This window comes from Sinocyclocheilus grahami, unplaced genomic scaffold (genome assembly GCF_001515645.1).
Source record: "Sinocyclocheilus grahami isolate Dianchi unplaced genomic scaffold, SAMN03320097.WGS_v1.1 scaffold1214.1, whole genome shotgun sequence".
Lineage (NCBI taxonomy): Eukaryota > Metazoa > Chordata > Actinopteri > Cypriniformes > Cyprinidae > Sinocyclocheilus > Sinocyclocheilus grahami.
In genome coordinates, this window is record NW_015506393.1 from 118,173 (window position 1) to 134,272 (window position 16,100).

General features: G+C 36.6%; 1 protein-coding gene across 2 annotated transcripts in view; it reads right to left on the reverse strand.

Annotated features, from left to right (window-relative positions):
- Positions 1-16,100, reverse strand: part of LOC107568111 (GDNF family receptor alpha-1-like) — a 102,310-nt gene that overhangs the window by 85,465 nt on the left and 745 nt on the right. The window contains exons 2-4 of one of the 2 annotated variants that reach the window (XM_016253958.1): positions 15,629-15,931; positions 15,011-15,094; positions 4,317-4,454 (exon numbers count right to left, since the gene is read on the reverse strand). In XM_016253958.1, coding sequence (XP_016109444.1) covers positions 4,317-4,454; positions 15,011-15,094; positions 15,629-15,931 — 525 coding nt within the window. The remainder of the gene's footprint in view (positions 1-4,316; positions 4,455-15,010; positions 15,095-15,628; positions 15,932-16,100) is intronic. The other variant, XM_016253959.1, reaches the window with a different exon arrangement.

Sequence of the window (16,100 nt, forward strand, 5' to 3'; positions counted from 1 at the left end):
TGCTGTATATAATTTCAAATTAAAGCACAAAAGAAGCTATGAGCATGCAGCTATCAAAAAGGCGATTAAAGCTGCCTAAAAATATACTAATATATAGATAGATGACCTCACTAATTGCAGTTAAATGACTAGCCGATCACCGTGATCCATGTTAAATATGAAATGGTTAGATTATCTGACCTATTTCTGTATCTGTGCCCTGACAATTACAGTGTAGCAAAGATCTGAGGGGAATAGTTGATATACGTGTGAATGTGCGTGTGTATTTCTGTATGCATTAATGTTTCCCTGAGGTGTTCCCTGTCACATACGGCATACTAATTCAAGTCTTCCATTCATATTCATTGTACATAAAATTGCTATTCAAGACAAAATCTGAATAATGCTGCCATATTGAAGATCTCTTGTCACTGTTCTGTTGGGTTAAAATCAAACTTATGACATCACATTTCCATATATTCTTTTTCATAACCTTTAGAGTTTACAGCGTGCCAATAACATTCCCACCTTTCTAGCTTTTGAAAAGAGATCATACAATTTAAATCAGGGCCTGAGTTTTCCATTTGTTTTGAGTCAACAGGTAAAAGGCAGCCAGAGCCTCTACAGATAACATTTATCTGTAAAATGACAATAATGACAAATCAGTCCGCTGTGGCACTCAGAAAACAGCATCCGAGGCCAAGGGAATGAGCACCACTTGTTCAATAGTATAAGAGGGAAATCGTCCTCCTCTGCAGCACACACAATATTGCAGGCGCTTAAATTATTCATCCTGTACGAACGCTGGGGTCTCACTCAGAGCCAAAACTCCAGCCTCTTAATCTCTACTTTATATTCCATTTTGTATTTTACAGCTTTGTTTACTCCAAAAGGGAGATAAAGAGTTTTTTTTCCAAAGGCATAGAGATCTAGCTTTGTTCCTACTATTGAGAACAAAGTTGTGTGTAATTTTCATATATCACCATGCAACATTTTCTGTCAGCTTCCTTCATCTTCCTGTCAAACAGGCATAAGAATTGCACACATTTGGTTCTTGAGTAATTGCGACCCAAATAATGCCAACTGAATGACTTACCCAGGTCTTGCACCACTACTCATTTTCAACAGTCAACTAGTCGTACAGAAAAGTAATGGAAGAGCTGTTGTTGATCATTGTTTAACTTATGTAAATGATTCACCATATGCCATTTAACTTTATTTGCTGTTTTTGGCAAATTGTGCTGAGAGATGGAAAGGGTGTGAGCGGAGATGGAGAATGTCCGAGCAAGCATTCTGCTGTCTGTTGTTGGTATTTCATTGTCTGAATATGGCACTTAACACATGCTGTATGGTATTGGCGTTTGGTATCGGGGCATTTTAACGAGTACGAGTACAGGAGCTCAGTATCGGGCCCGATACCGATACCAGTATCGCTAATAACCACAGTTTTACTACATATACCATGGTTAAACTATGGTTAGTGTAGCAAAACATGTTGTTTTACCATGGTTTATCTATAGTAACCAATAACCATGTTTTTTGGTATTTTATATACATATTTTCGTTATCTGTATTTTAAGGCATGTATTTGTGAAAATGATTAGGCAGGCGCAGCACACACCACATAGAATAACGCTGCACATTTCAAGGCACTTCAGTGGACCTTAATGTTACCTGTTTTGTCAATGTTAAAAAACGTTTTAATATATCAATAAGTACAACAGGCTTTTACTTAAGTCTTTATCCCTATTAAAATTAAGCAAAACAAAATGACAAATGTTTACTTTCACAAGCCGTCTCGTATAGGCTTGTAGTAGCCTAAGCTGTCTCTTGCTCAATTAGGAAACAAAAAATGCCGGGAAACGACACCTCTGGCCATTCCGTTGGGTCGTTTGTCCAGTCACAGATAACGTACGGACAGTCCGACCCCAATACAGCTCAGTTTTTATCCGTATGTTGCTCTGTCGAGCGGCAGAAATAATTTTATGTAGGCCATTCTGAGTCAACACCATGCTTTTCCAATGCACAGCTATGACGCGACACCGATCAAGTCTATTAACGCAGGGGCGAAGCTAGGGTTGGCCACCATACTGTCTATTTTTTTATTGACAAGAATTGCGTTTATTTAGACGCAGAATGTCTTTACGACCACATCAAACGGGAGACTTTTCAGACGTGCACTCCAGCTTCACCTCAGAGGCAGGCGCTAGTTAAACGAGTGCTGACTTTGTTCAATTGCATGCACAAATGCGGCGGCGTGTGCTGTATATAATTTCAAATTAAAGCACAAAAGAAGCTATGAGCATGCAGCTATCAAAAAGGCGATTAAAGCTGCCTAAAAATATACTAATATATAGATAGATGACCTCACTAATTGCAGTTAAATGACTAGCCGATCACCGTGATCCATGTTAAATATGAAATGGTTAGATTATCTGACCTATTTCTGTATCTGTGCCCTGACAATTACAGTGTAGCAAAGATCTGAGGGGAATAGTTGATATACGTGTGAATGTGCGTGTGTATTTCTGTATGCATTAATGTTTCCCTGAGGTGTTCCCTGTCACATACGGCATACTAATTCAAGTCTTCCATTCATATTCATTGTACATAAAATTGCTATTCAAGACAAAATCTGAATAATGCTGCCATATTGAAGATCTCTTGTCACTGTTCTGTTGGGTTAAAATCAAACTTATGACATCACATTTCCATATATTCTTTTTCATAACCTTTAGAGTTTACAGCGTGCCAATAACACTCCCACCTTTCTAGCTTTTGAAAAGAGATCATACAATTTAAATCAGGGCCTGAGTTTTCCATTTGTTTTGAGTCAACAGGTAAAAGGCAGCCAGAGCCTCTACAGATAACATTTATCTGTAAAATGACAATAATGACAAATCAGTCCGCTGTGGCACTCAGAAAACAGCATCCGAGGCCAAGGGAATGAGCACCACTTGTTCAATAGTATAAGAGGGAAATCGTCCTCCTCTGCAGCACACACAATATTGCAGGCGCTTAAATTATTCATCCTGTACGAACGCTGGGGTCTCACTCAGAGCCAAAACTCCAGCCTCTTAATCTCTACTTTATATTCCATTTTGTATTTTACAGCTTTGTTTACTCCAAAAGGGAGATAAAGAGTTTTTTTTCCAAAGGCATAGAGATCTAGCTTTGTTCCTACTATTGAGAACAAAGTTGTGTGTAATTTTCATATATCACCATGCAACATTTTCTGTCAGCTTCCTTCATCTTCCTGTCAAACAGGCATAAGAATTGCACACATTTGGTTCTTGAGTAATTGCGACCCAAATAATGCCAACTGAATGACTTACCCAGGTCTTGCACCACTACTCATTTTCAACAGTCAACTAGTCGTACAGAAAAGTAATGGAAGAGCTGTTGTTGATCATTGTTTAACTTATGTAAATGATTCACCATATGCCATTTAACTTTATTTGCTGTTTTTGGCAAATTGTGCTGAGAGATGGAAAGGGTGTGAGCGGAGATGGAGAATGTCCGAGCAAGCACTTATATCTCCATCGCCAGATTCATGCTGCTTGTGTTGAAAATACAACGTCACACAGAGCAAAAAAGTAATGTACCAATTGCTTCTAGTTTCTGCCAAATTTTGGGCAACACTTGACTTGTTTCAAGGCAGATATACATACATTCTCAGTTTACAGTACTTATGACATGTTTTATGAATACAAAAAATAAGTACTTAAATGCCAAATATGAAAATATTGTGATCAATAGATGGCGGGCAGGCAACTTGGAACACTACCTGTTTAGTTGAACGAGTTCATACCTTATTTTGCCCTTCCATTGTTACATCTGTTTGATATCAATAATCAATGATGGTGTTCATTTGCTTGCAAACAAATATGTTTAAGTTCCATTAATGCTACATAATAGTATTTAAGAAAACATAAAAATTATGCTCCCAAAGTCACTGAAACTAAATGTTTTTAAAGTATTTTTTAAAATTCTGTTTAAAAAAAAAAAGTATGGCAAAAGGGACTGCTCATCTTATTTGCAAAATTGAAACAGTTTCTTTGCAAATATGCTTTAGTTTGTATTCATAATTCTTGTCTTAGTTCAACAGAACTAACTGTATCACTGTACTTTTAATCTGTTCACCTTCTTTTTCTATTCCCTCAACCGCCTACAACAAAGTGAAAACGCAACCCCTTTTCACACCATGTGTACCAAAATTACAAACCAACGTCGCTATAAACTCATGGCACACAATGGAAAATGCTTCGCTTTTTTAAAGGCATGCATAGTCATCCATTTACTCCAGTAGTTTTCATGTATATGAATGACGTATTTACCAAGAATAGCCCAGTTTGGGTGCGCCCTCCTGTTTCTACTGGGGTCTTGAGGCTCAAGTGGTCTTGACCTGCCCTTGGACCCTCTCCCTGGGGCCACGGTGATGGGACTGCTCCAGGGACCGCCACTAGTCCCTCCCTCTGCAAAGAGACTCACTGTACTTAGTCTTAACTTAGTCAAGTGAAAGTTATTTTAAAGGACGCCAACTAAGATTAGGAAGAACATATGGTGGGCTTATATTAATTGATTCTGTTAAATTATTTAACAAAGGAAGAATAAGCTTGTTGTTTTTCCAGCTCTTCAGATGCTACTGTGATACATATGATTTGTTAATGGAAAGTTTTTGCTATCGTAGTAATGAAAGTCCATCAATCACATTGAAGAGCAATTAACAGCACATCTAAAACAGACAATGCTCAGCTAAACACAAAGACGAAGAGCTGTACATTGGGGAAGCACAGAGACAAAAACAAGATTAAAGCCATATAATACAAAGCTGGAAAAGACACAAAAGGATTTGACAACCAGGCACACCCAACAAAAAGAATAAGCAAGCTAGTTAGACCAAAGGACCCAAAGACTGTGAATAAAAATGAGAAGAAGATGCATTCACAGGCACAGAAAAGGAGATGGCAAGGTTAAAACGGGAACATAAAGCAAAGGTGACACAAAAGAGAATTATGGGAGTATAGTTCTAAAAAAAAAACAAGAGCAAGGAAGTCGAAACCCAGCATCTGAATATGTGTTCTTCCATAATAAAGTATATATAGAATTTCAAAAGCAGCACATCCGAGTGTGCAGTGTTCATGAAACAGTATGTGGAAAAGTTGAAATCAATGGACATTTTACTATCCTATGAGGCCATGGAAGAGGAAGAATAGTCAAATAGCGCAAAACACTGATGCAACAAGTCACAGGTGTACTGTATACTTGGAAAAATATATATATATGGTAGTATGTAAGTGAACATTTATTATTATTAGCAAGTGAACATTTATTAGCAATGTTGAAAACAGTTGTGCTGCTTAATATTTTTGTGGAAACATCTTAAGCTAACAACTGAAGGTTTTTACAGTGTTTGTCTGGAGAGTTGGATGCAGTGCAACACAGACAATAACAGAAAGTCAAAGATCCTCTTGAGTGCTGTACAGTACTTTAAGTTGTGATACTCACTTGCATAAAGACCCATAGCAATAGGTTCCATGAGAAATGCAAAAATAAACCATATTACCAAAAACTATTCCTGTACATATTAAACATTTATAATATATATATAAAAAAATACATATGAAGAGTTCATTTGCAAAAACTGATAAAAACACAGTTTTTATTAATTTTCCTAAATCATGTTTTTTTATTGTGCATTCCAAGCAATATCAATCAAACTGCAGTTGGGTTGTTTTGATTAAGTAATAATAACTAAAAGAAAAATACAGGTAACTTACAAAATTGAAGTTTATTGAAAACGTTTTTTTATATATATATTAAAAGTTTCGGTTAATCTTTGTAATCTCCTCAGCTCACAATGTAGAAGCCTGGCAAACTTTATGTTGTGATTACACGCAATACAGGGAGCTTTTCCCTCACCACTGTAATGTGCTGCTTTAGCAAGGTTCCGTGAAAAATCAGCTTTTATTTTCCTTTTACGCCCCGAAGAAGATATCACAGGTTCATTAAGCTTGTCGAAATTATCCATCCTCGATCACTTTGTCAGCTTTGACGAGACTCCTCTCATAGCATGTCTTTTCGAAGTGACTAGCAGCCTTATCAGCTGACCTGAATACTGTGCGCTGATTCGCTAAAAAGGACTTATCGAGCTGTGTTCACAAACAACAAGGCTGCTGTAAAACGCGAACTCGCGATGCCTTGACAGTGGACAAAACGTGTTTAGGGTTCAGAACGTGCTATATGTGGAGAATAACACACGGCAGTCAGTTCATTTTTTTTTAAATGTGGCATTTATCGTTTTTTACAAATGAAATCTTCATTTATAAACATTAAAAAATAGAAAATTGATTTTCTAGGAATAACAATTCAACAACAATGAGAATATATTTACTCTGTAGTCTATGAAATATTGAGACTTGGAATTAATGGTAAATTAATGATATTCCTGTGACCATGGGAGGCCTTTGTACTTGACTTTATATTTCTAGCATAAAAAGGAGTGAAATGAGAGCACAACAGAGGATTCGAGTGAGGGGGGTTGATCATTTGTAAGACATGGACACAGCCAGGAAAGCTGGATACCAGAGCAGCTTTTTTTTTTTTTTTTAATTATTATATTATTTATTTATTTTTGTAGGTCCTTGAATATGTGTGGAGAGCAGCTGTGATTATACAAACAGAATAAAACAGAGAGATGTTCTGAGAGGAAGTGCGATGCTGCTAGTCTGGTCCAATTGTAGGTCATGAAGCAAAGGCATGATTAGAAGAGCTGGAGGCATGCTGAGATAAAAATCATGTATTAATGTTTCTTTTCCCTGGCATTCACCTTTCATTTATTTGCAACTTTTCTCACCCTTTCTATTGCTTGTTCTTTCATGCCCCGCCAGCCTCTCTTTTCCTCTTCTACCAAGTGCTTGCCAAATTCTCTGTGAACCAGAGGTCTTGGTGAGACTGTGCTAGCTGATTCCTCTTTATATTGAAAGCCTTTAAACGCTGAGCGACAGATGAAATTTGCCAGATATTTCCAGACAAATTTCTCAATTGTCTGGAGAACACCACAAACATTGGGGTCCAAAAGTCAGAGACCACTAATGAAATGCTTCTAATTTGTATTATTAATTTTTTTTTTACATTTAATACAGTTTTATTTGTTAGAAATTTCAGGATAACAGTTCGAGTTAAAATGAAAAAGCTGATGATAATGACTTCCAGTATGATTTGAGAATAATCCGAAAGCATCTTGAGTTTAAATGGAAGAACATTTGACTGTACAAATGATCACATGATCAGTGACACATTTACTTATTTGATTGGCGACACAAATTTATTATATTATTGATATATTAGTATTTATTGACCATAAAACTTTTGATTAATGACCCAATTTTATTTATTCATGAATGAATGAATGAATGAAAACCACAAAACTTTGTTTAATTCCAGGTTTGATTGAGATTTTAAATCCTTGAATTTCAATGTGGTCTCATACTTTTGGACCCCACTGTATATTCCACTATACTGATGTGCTTTAATCTTCTGTCAAAATTGAGTTATGCCTGGCTATGAGAAAAAACGCACACATTTTTATACCCAACATTTTATAATGAATATTATTAAAAAGCAGATTTACAGAACAAAGAAGTCTAAAATGGAGATTAGTCAGTAGTTTTAGTCATTATAGTTGTATAGCAGCTGTTTATAAATCATCGCAGAGTGATTTACTATTTCCTAAAAGTCAATTTATTACTGTCTCCTGTGTGCATCCCTCCCAGCTGTTTAAAAACAGAGTAATTATGTGGTTGCCCCATCTACCTGCTCCCTTACTGGCACTTGTTGCTGTGGTAATTGTGTAAATTTTGCATGCATCTGCGGTGACTGGCCAAGGCTGGAGTTGGCACGGACATTGGCCCTACTGATTCCAGCTGTCAGCAGTGTATTAACAATGATGAATCACTCCCCAACTTCTCAATCCAATCATAGAGACCACAGCAGGCCTTAGATCTGGTCACCTCTGACTAAATGATTTTTGGACAGCGTGGGGCGGTACACCAGAGCACCCGGTCGACACTTTGTGTTAGATTACACTATTAGCCTGCAGCCTGCTCTTGTAACTGTGGAACCTGTTACTCAAATGACAAAGCAAGACACACAACAACCAAAACATGTAGAGCTCTCTGTTTTTTTGCAGCTATTTGTATTTATACTGGCATGCAAATACAAGCACAGTAACTTCACATGTAGTCATAACTGAATTATGATTAAATTGTGCCTCTTAGAGACTGATCTATAACCAATGACAGATAGGTTTAACTCAACTATGCTCAGATTAAGAAAACAATCTATCAACAATCTAACAATCCAGTTTCAGTGTTGGTGTAGTTACTGCATTTTGTCTTTGTAGGGCAGTATTGACATTTATGCCATTGCATCCATACACACACCAACTTTATTTCTGTTAACTAAACAAACTAAAACTAAAAATATAAAAATGTGTTAATTGAAATTAAATTGCAATAAAATAAAATATTAATATTATTTATACATTTAATTGTTTTTATGTATTAATGTAAATATAAAAGGTTTTAATTTTAAATAAAAACCTGAAAAACAAATATAGTAATATTGCTTTGGCAACTAATTGAAATAAAAGTTTTAATTACTACTAAAACTGAAATAAAATATAATAATAATAATAATAATAATAATAATGACAAAAAGCACATAACAACATTATTACAAGTTAAACTAAAGATAAAATAAACTGAAAAAAAACTAATTCTAATATTAATAAATACTATAATAGAATAGAAATAATACTAAATAACACTGATGCACACACATGCACAAACATATTTAACATAAAATAACACTAGAAGAAAAATATTTACAATTAAGTGAAATTCGTTTTTTTCATGCTGTTATCAGTGAGAGTGTTTGATTCCCCTATGCTGTGCCTCAGAGGAGAGCAAAACAACAGCATGAATAAATGATGAAAGTGAACAGGGGCTGCCATAACACTAAAAACTTCAACAAACTGCAAATCTGCAAAAACTTTTTCACTGCCAGAGACTTTGGTAGCACAGCTGAATATGCTACCACAGCTATTACAGTTGCTAAAACACAAGGCAAGGCAAGGCAAGTTTATTTATATAGCACATTTCATACACAATGGTAATTCACTGTAAAACACAGACATATGCAGTATCAGATATTTGTAGTGTACAACTTTTGAAAGTCTAAAATAAACATAGAAAGCATTTAATTGCAAAAAAATAAAAAAATAAAAAAATAATAAATGAAACTGTATGGGCAGAGTTGTTCCACCAGCATTCTGCATCATCTCACTTTTCATCAGTGTGGCCCTGCAGGTTAGAAGTCAAGGTCAGTGGGTATCAACCACTTTTCTCTCACCATCTCCCCCACCGCAAGGAGAATGTTTGACCACCAGAAAGCAGAAAGACAGATGGTGGACTGGATGTGATGGGGTTATGTGATGAGCTCTATGCCACATAAAATCTAGTTGACATCATGCTGTACAGTCAGTCTGTTAACATTTCCCTCAAGAGCTCCTCAGTCCTCCATCAAAGCCCTAAATGTTCTCTGCATGTCTCTACACTTCATCAATGGCATGTAGCCAATTACAAGCTCAGTGTTGACAGGGGTGAGCTGATCTCTTAAAGGGGAAATCTGTTAATCGAGATCAGTGGCTTTTTTATTAATTTTGTTGTCCCGATCGTACACTGGACATCATCTTGTGACCACAAACAGTAAAAAATAGTTTATTGTATAAAGTAAACAAAAATGTCCTTTAAAAATCACATACATTATTAATATGAACAAATGTCTAAATAAATTAATATTTTTCAAGGTTATAATTGATGTTGATTAATTTTAAACTGAAAAAAGAGAGACAAAAACAATTAAAAATAAAAAGTAGTAAAAAAAAGTAGTTTTTTATATAATATTAGTACACAATTATTAGTACAAGTGACAGAGTTTAACTGATGTAGAGTTTATATATATATATATATAGTTAACAAAAAACTTTACATGAAAGCTGTTATTGACAAAAAAAATGCAAGAAAAATAATGTCTAACAGTAATATTACCTTTTGTTAACTGTTAACTAAATGTTTTAGTTGTTTATGTGTAAAATATAAAAATATATAATATTAACTGAAAGAATAAGTAGTCACTACTAGTGCCTAAAGGAAAATCTAAAAAAAATGTATATATATATATATTTTTTTTTCCTCGCTGATGCCATTTTAGATTTTGTCAGACAATGGAACTACTTTGCATTTCACTTGAGTTTTAAAATGTCCTATACTGTACTGCAACTGTATACCTGAGCATTAGCAACAGACAGATATTCCTCTGATCCATCTAAACGGAAGACCTTAGGCGACAGGAAAAAGAGAGAAACAAAAAAATCGATGGTTTCTTGTACTCACAGCTTCAAGTTTCTATTTTAACATGGCTCGCTATTGATTAGCTTTTATAGCTGAAGTCTCTTTGAGCAGCAGCTCGCTCCAGGAGGATAGAAAAGAGTTTAGCAGAACAAAACCCACAAAATAGAGAGAGGGGAGCTTGGAAATGATGGCCTGATGCTTTCTTGGCCTGCTTGATCTGCACTAACAGTTCCTGCTTAAGCACGGTCAGTGTACAGTTGCCAACATGAAAGGCTTTTGTATTGTGTGATGGACTTTCCCAGAACAGCACTGCGGTGTACTGAGCTTTTATAGTGGGGAATGACTTCGAAGGGTGAATCGTTTAAGGAGAGCTTGCCAAGTGCTGTGCTCCCACTCCAGCTGAAATGAAAGGAGTTCCGGTGCTTTGTGTCAAGAGAGGCATCAAACACCTGTGCAGTGGAAAGCAATGCTGGGTAGGCAGTGTGGGGAAACAGCAGAACTGAAAGTGGCATGTCATTGTCGACATTAAATTCTTGCTAATTAAAAACCAGAAGAATATTATGCTACACAATACTTCATTACTGGTATGGTACTAATCTTACATAAATTACGTCCATGTTCTGCTGTCATGGTGAGTTTGCGGTGACCAGCGTACTCCGTGAAACAATGTGTTCTCTGTCAGGAACTGATTAACCAAGTGCTGCTCCGGCACTAGCTAGGTGTTGATGGCTTCACAGCATCATGTCAGTATAGGGGTTTTGAGAAGTGTTGCACAGCACGTCTGAAAGGTCATTCCACTCACACTGCCTAAAGTCACACCACAGGGAAAGGGAATGCTAGAACCTTCTGCTAACCACAAAAAACATCCAAATTGCAAAGAAAACAAGACCACGATTAGCCCAGAAACATACTAAATGTTGAATGTAAACATTAAGTACTAGTTTTATAAACTTATTTTGTGTTGCGTTCTGAAATATGTTGCTGGTTTGTGCAGCATTCAGAGCTGAATGAAGAATCTTTTAGATTCCTGAATTTGAGCTGAGAAAAAAAAATCATAACTGTAATCTAAAACTAGATGATTGTTTTTAGTTAGTAAAAACAAAAAGAAAACGTTTTAAAGATGTATTTTAAAGATGTCCTGTTCCTTTTCTCATGGCTACCCCATCATTTACGCAATTTCAGCCCAGCTAACTCAAGCAGAATAGCAGACTGGCTATTACACTTTGTGTCACATTCTCCCCAGGCCCCATTTATTTCACAGGGCCACTAAACGCTAAATGACAATTGACTTTATCAACAAACTCCCAATTTTTCACCATGCACCTCCATGACAATAATGGCTTTTGTTTTCCAAACCCCGCAACAAGATTGAATTACCACTGCTGAGGCCAAGTTCAGATATTCTGCAACAGATCATGGTAGAAACAGATACTGCTGAGATACAAAAATAAAGTGTTTCAAACTTTCAGCATAGGAGAGTAAAGGGTGCTCTGAGTGTTCAGGCGCTTAGTTTCTTCTCGGTTCTCCTCCTGCATAAAGCCTAATGATGTGGAGGTAATACAAAGTCAACTCAGATCAGAGGACAAGAGAGTGCCAAATAAGTGTGAATAAACTAGCTGTGAAACGTGGTGCTTTCCTCACTTCTTTAAGTGTACGGCCTCCTACATTACTTCTCTCTTACTAATTCCCTCTATTTACAACCTTTCCTTGCAGTTTTGTATTATACTAAGAAATCCCACCCAATTATGGTGTCCCTTTTACAAGCTTTTGTATAATCACACCTAAAACCTGCTTCCGCTACTGAAAAGACTGGCATAAGTTGTGTTTTGGATGCCAGTATTCTGGTGTCCCCGCCATACTTCTTAAAGGGATAGTTCACCCAAAAATGAAAATTGTCATCATTTACTCAGCCTTGTTGTTCAAAACCTGTATGATTTTATTTCTTCTGTAGAACATAAAAGATGATATTTTGAAGAATGTTGTTAACCAAACCATTTCGGTTCCCATTAAAATCAATTTTATTTTTGTCCGTTCAATGGGAACCGGAACTGTTTGGTTACCAACATTTTCAAAATATGTTCTTTGTGTTCCGCATACAGATTTGGAACAACATCAGAGTGAGTAAATGATTCTAGAATTTTCAATTTTGGGCGGACTATCCCTTTAAATAGTCTAACCGGCGAAACTTGGAAAAAGAAAAATGTAAAAACACCAGAAACTTCATTCACGCCACATGAACCGGATCTCAGTCAACTCTCCATCTAAACAGTTTACAATTCCCTGTCCTCACCTATTTGTTGATATTTCAGGCCATTTTGAAGCAAGACATCTGCTTTTATGAGAAGAGGGAGACGCACCTGCAAACCCAATCCATCTGCAGCAGCTCTACTATAGAAACTATAGGAACTTTGACCCCTGCATCACCCTGTCTTTGGATTTGTTTTATTGGCACTGAGGGCTCTTCAGGCAAATAAGGGGCAATAGTCATAAGAGAGAGGAAGCCCTGCAGCATTCAATAAGCCATTTAATCGAGTGGAGAGCAGACATCAATACAGGTAAAACCCAGCAGGATACTCAGCAGGAAAACAGACAGAGGGAGAGGTAGTTTTCATGAGGACTCAGTATGTTTCACACAGGCAACACACAACAACTCCCAACACCACAATAGAGCACAGCTGTGTTTTATAGAGGGAGACCATAACATACAAAAAAATGTTTTAGCTTTTATTTTTAAAATATGCTGTCAGTGATATAATGAACAATATATAATTTGACTTCTTTAAAGTGTCGGATTTCAAAAACAAATGGCTGGTCAAAAATGTTGGTAAAAAGTGCAGACATGTTCCAGTTCTGAGGGGACAGATTTATAGCTGGAAATCTGATCATCTAAGGTGACATAAATTAATTATGCAACACTCAGCAGATCTAACAATCCAAACTCTCTCCTCCTAAACTACAGTATAAATGTAACATTTATATTCAAAGGTCCTCTAAGTTCAATTACTGACCAGACAAATTAAAGATGCAATTCTGTAAGGGCCTGAAATTATAAATGGTTAAGCTTAACTATTTTGCTGAGACATTTAGACTCCTTTATTGTTACCATATCATCACCACCACATTAAAACAAACACATGTAAATAATAAAACTAATTTAGCCCAAACAAATTAAGCATGTCAAAAAATTAAAACAAAAGTTAATCTTTAATCTTTTAGCTGCTGAGAAGGAATTGCTATTAAAACTGTGACCTACTACTCCCAGACACCAAGACTGTAGTCTGCCTTGTCTCAGTGTCTGTGTCATAAATCCCGATGTAGGTGGGGAACTGATTCCCCGCTTGGCCTGTTTCTTAGCCATGGAACTCAGCCGTCAATCAATGCAAAAAGCTTTACAATGGGGAATAAGGAGCATCCTCAGATTTAGAGCACTCTGCCGTAACTTTCTGCTCTCACAGCCACAAAGAGAGAGAGAGCGTGAGGGGAAAGTAGCAAGGTACATGTTATTTTAATTACTGTGGTGTTTACCACCTTATTTTGGTTCCCTAAGGGAAGCTCTATCCAGGCTTTGTGGTTCTTCGCTTTCGTTATTTTGATTGACATTACTTACCAGTGACATTGATTTTAGAAGGTTTAAGTTTCCTCTCAAGTTTTTTTTTTTCTTTTACTACAAATCTGTAACAGCCAGAGTCAGTTGTTAACACACTTTCACACAGTAACCATCATCTATAAGTAAATGTTACCAAAATATGAATTTATTATATTCATAAACATTATTTATTAATAAAATATTTATTAGTACATATTTATTCATATAAAAAAATTTAATTGATTTTTTTTTTCAAAATTCAGTGGTAATTCATGCATTTGAAAAAGCATTTGAAAAATATTTTAATGTAAGTTGTTAATTAAATTAAGCCTCCTCTTCCTTTACCCTCACTCCGTCTAACGTTAAGGAAATCAGTTGCTTCAGAAAATGAAAACTTTCAATCTGACTTCATCTGCCGCTGTTAAACCTTTGCTGTCACCATCTGTTGTGCACACCTTTGACAATGAATCTCTGCTTTTTTATTACTATTATGATTAATATAGGGCCCTCTCCTTGCTGAAGTAGGGAACAACATTGCCACCTAGAGGATGATCCAAGTCAGTATCCAGCATCTCAGGCCAGATTCACACAACCCTGCTACCCTCACAAACATTTTGCCTCAGTAACCTGAGGCACATTTAAAAAGTGATTTTATTGCAGCCCCTCCCCCAAATAAAACACATTCAAATGCGACTATCACATCAACAACACGGCTGCATCTCCGACCGAGCTATTCCATTGCCCCTACAGTTGGCTGAAGTGTACAGCATTTATAATGGTTCACTGGGCACTAACCATGAACATTCAGAACTATATCTCCCCATGCAAAATCCAGAGGATCAGAGACCGGAAGATAGCATGCATCCACAAGGACATATAGAGGAAAAAGAGGGAGGAAAACAAGTAGGACATGAGAGAAAATACCATTCCCACTGGTTTAACTACACCAAATCAAAGTCTTTTTTCCATGTAGCAATTTGATCCGCTTGTTGTTAAAACAAATTAAGCGGATTAAAAAAGCACATCCTACCTGAATAGATGGGAGCCAGTCGAAATATATCAGAAAGCCGGCTGTTCACAGGTTCATATGGAGAATCCTCAAGTAAATCATTCCCTGTAATGTGAACAAATGACATGTGACTAAATAATCAAATGCTATATCAGTTATGAAATATTTTTCTTAAGTGCATCATTGATGTCATTATTTAATGTGTGCATTAAACTACAAAGCTGGAAACGGTCCTTTACGTTAGTCAGTATTTGGGTCATTGATTCATGGAACTGGTTTACATTTCCGGAGCCAGTTTCTGGTTGATTAGCTGTACTGGTCAGTTGAGCTGAGAAAGTTGCTGCCCCCCTCCAGCACACACATATAGCCTACACTGACATAAAGCATCAGATGACCTCACACTCCATAAACTTTAATGGACACACTTCAGAGAGGCATTTGAAGACTTTACAGTGGCCCTATCTGATAACCGAACTCAGAAAAGCAACTTCCTTGGCGTAGTATTATTGGTTGCTAAGTATTAAAAATAAACAATGTTAGAAAAAAATTGTGTATGACTTTATACTGCATTTTGAAGCTAAATATTGTCACAGCTTCATATATTTACAGTGCACTATATGAGAAAACAAGTCCACGCACCCTGTAAATGCTGATAGATCCCCCAGTAGATGCGCAGGCAGTTCTTTTCTTTCTTCATGCCTCTTTTACAGCGGCAGTTATACAAAGGGCTCTGCTTTAAAGCGTCCAGTGCAAGCCGGCATTCATCCTTCGCCTCCACACCAGTCACCATACTGAAGTTGCTCTCCCTCCCCGCCACGCACTGCCTCATAGTTCGATACTTCGTGCTGCATCCCGGCTCCTTCAAACACAGCTCGTTCGCCTTCACACAGTCCAGCCGGTTTGAGCTAGTAAAGTAAGACTCCTCGGCAGATAACAGCACATCTATAATGGACGACAATATAAATAATCATATCACGGATAGGATCGCGTTTTATTGAAATGCTTCAACAAAAGGCTATTCAAGACTGTTACAAAAGATATCAATGATAATAGCAACAACAATAAACTTATTAATATTCGAATATTTCATTCGTATCAATATTTATTATGT